At 43.9% G+C, this 3,095-nt stretch overlaps 1 protein-coding gene across 1 annotated transcript; it reads left to right on the forward strand.

Annotated features, from left to right (window-relative positions):
* The first annotated feature begins 593 nt into the window (after positions 1–593).
* Positions 594–1,010, forward strand: LOC138961289 (uncharacterized). Its single transcript, XM_070332890.1, has one exon. The coding sequence runs from the start codon at positions 594–596 to the stop codon at positions 1,008–1,010; it is 417 nt and encodes a 138-aa protein (XP_070188991.1).
* Positions 1,011–3,095: the final 2,085 nt, after the last annotated feature.

Consider the following 3,095-nt stretch of genomic DNA (forward strand, 5'->3'; position numbering starts at 1 on the left):
TGACAGTCCTTTCGAGACTTTCAGTCAGGCCTAAAAAAATCGGTGTCACTCATTCCCCGACCGACTCTATTTTTACCCCCAAATTTTTGACACTCATCAAAATAATGAAATAAAATACTCGATTTTGCAGACTTTACAAGGAAAGATACTTTTCTACGGCATTCAGGGGACACAGCTTGCACGAGTTACGGCCAATAAAAATCCACATGCGCCTGGGTAAAATATAAGACGGTAAGCCTACAACAATTATGCTGTTTAATATAATTATGTACAAAATATATTTAAATATATATCCATACATTGTATACAACAATTGTTTCGGAACTTTTTCTGAAAATATGAGATTATAAGGTACCTTTTATCTTATCATATAATCTCATATTTTGGGAAACAGTTCCGACACAATTTGTGTGTGTGGGCTTCTTGATATTTAAACCTCTAACTGTAGGGGAAACAATCGTCAAAATCAGCCATAAGTGATGTATTTAAAATATATGTCTGAGTAAGCCATGTTATGTTTAACTAGATCACGAGAGAAGACGAATTCTGAAACAGTTACACTGCAAACGTTCTAAATCAAGAAGAAGACCATCATGAAAGCAGCCTCCATGATTCATGACTCGGAAAGCGAATGCTCCCAAGTTGTTTTCCTCTCTGATGCACTGTCTGCATTGGAAGCCCTTGCAGGAAACAAACTTCCTCGTCTGATGGAGAAACTCCAGGAGCTTGCCAAGACTCGACGAGTAGTCCTGCAATGGGTTCCAGCACACTGCGGAATTCCAGGCAATGAAACAGCTGATGAGCTCGCCAAACTCGGAGCCAGGGAGGAACAACCAGACAACCCGGTCAGCTTCGCTGAAAAGAAAACCCTCGTGAAGGCAGCAATGCGACCACAATCCACGAGAGACGCATATCATCTCCTAGAACGATGGCAGCAAGTAGTGATCATGCGACTACGAACTGGTCACTGTCGCCTCAACGCCCACATGTTCAGGAAGCTGCAGAGCTGACCCCATCACCAACCTGTCCCTGTGGTCTGGAAGACCAGACTCCAGAACATGTCTTAATGACATGCCCCCAACTCAAACCAATCAGAGACAAAGTGTGGCCAGCATCAGTCCCTCTCCGCACCAAACTCTATGGGAGCAGACAAGACCTGGAAGCCACGACGTCATTCGTCTCGCAGACTAAACTGATGGTGTGACGGCGAACGCAAGAAGAAGAAGAAGCAGGAAAAAAAAAGGTTACATTTTTGGAACGTTTAATTCAGGACAAAGCACGTTCACAAGAACCTCAACGTGGACTTCATGGAGACTTCCCGAAATCTTTTTACCGGAAACTCAGTACCAAAGCTTCGTGCAGCAAGCTCCGTGAAATGAATGAAAAGCTTAACGACCTTTATTGTTGTTAAAGTGCGTAGTTTTAGTTGCATGTTGGCGTTCGTACAAATACTGATTCAGCCGCAAGGCATTAAAAATTATGTATTAGTCTTTTATTCTTCCTCATGTTGATTAGTTCAGAGGTTATTTGAGATATTTGTATTGCAATGTTGGCAGCTGAACTGGAAAAGTTGCACCTTTAAATTGATGCAACTAGAACTATACTTGGCGCCGTCCACAAAAAATCTGAACTCAATCGAAACATGTTAACTGAGCATGTCCTTAGACAGAACAATCAAATCTGCATCCAAATCAGTCAGTTTTGTTCACATATCTTGTCTAACATGGACGCTATGGCATGCTGAGCGGTGTAGGTGTCAATCCTCTCAGCAGGCATAAAAGGCAGTTTTTGAAGCCGTTTTAGCATTTGAGTAACTCGCAAACGCATTGCCTTCACACTTTCGGAGATTTGTGCCAACACATGTCGTAAACTACACACGAAATCTCAAAGTCATGTGAGATATTAGTTCTGCTGTTATGCGACATACCAGAAAGAGTTTTAAAAATAAAGATGTACCCTGTCCGATTGAACAGAACAAAATTAAAATTAACATGCATTTAGAAAAATGAAAGCTTCAATTTACCTTTAAATTTAATACAGTTTGAAGTGCCGGTTTCTCTGGCGGTGGACTGAGGAAGAGGTGACACTCGGGGGAGGTGTCACTCTGAAGCTGGCCAACACAACCAAGCTGGACAAAGTCTCCCCCTGCCACTGGATCGTGGCAAATTCAAGAATTATGGCAAAGTTAATGGATACACCGGACTTCGACCACGAAGCCTACCTCGGATATACGGAGATGGTGGGGGAGCTCGGCGCAAGATACTCCTGGCAATCGGTGCTCCTGTACGATGACGAATACAGGAAGCGCCATGCTACCAGCGGGTTTGCATGGGGGACCCACAGTGATCCTCCGTGATCGAACCCAACAAGTTCTCGGCAACAAAAGCGGCAAGGCCACGATGGGAAGCGGCGGTAATCGACGACCTGTGGGACCCAGTGGGAAGGAGGTGTGCCTGCAGTACACAAACAAAGGCACGTGCCTTTACGGGTCCCGCTGCAGGTTCGAACACGTGTGTGACACGTGAGGCAAAGAGCCCCTCGGCAAAGACCAGCAGGCAACAGCAAACAACAGTGCCTAGGATACAGCGCAGCAAACTGACAACAAAACGGTAGACCGCACCTATTCCAGCCCGTTCCCTCAATTAGATCCTAATAACTGTGAGATTTTAGGAAATTATGTGTCCATTAGTGCAAAATCTCAAATTTGGCACTCAGTGCTCGAGAGCGATTGTGACAGATTTTTTTGTCAGGCGGTATACAACACGGTTTTCGTGTAACAGAAAAACCTAAAACATGTGTGCTAGCGGCAGAACAAAGCAATCATAAATCAGCGTACGATCATCGCCACGTAGTAGAAAAAGACCTGTTGGATCAAATAGCAAACCCAGAGTTGATTATGTAAAAGGACCAATGAAAATATATCAGATTTAAAAAGGGCAAAAAAGTCAGGGTTGAAGCAGCCTGCATGGAACCGAGGTCAAAACAAAAACAAAACAAAAACACAACAGTTGCACTTTAGTAACAGGAAGGTAAAGAAGAAACACAAAGTGAAAGTATGCATGGAGAACGCCATGTAGGCCACAGTACGGCCAGGT

The sequence above is a fragment of the Littorina saxatilis genome, linkage group LG3 (assembly GCF_037325665.1).
Source record: "Littorina saxatilis isolate snail1 linkage group LG3, US_GU_Lsax_2.0, whole genome shotgun sequence".
Classification (NCBI taxonomy): domain Eukaryota; kingdom Metazoa; phylum Mollusca; class Gastropoda; order Littorinimorpha; family Littorinidae; genus Littorina; species Littorina saxatilis.

Excerpts from the sequence above, each read along its gene's own strand:
- LOC138961289 (XM_070332890.1), top strand. The coding sequence starts at position 594 with ATGAAAGCAGCCTCCATGATTCATGACTCGGAAAGCGAATGCTCCCAA.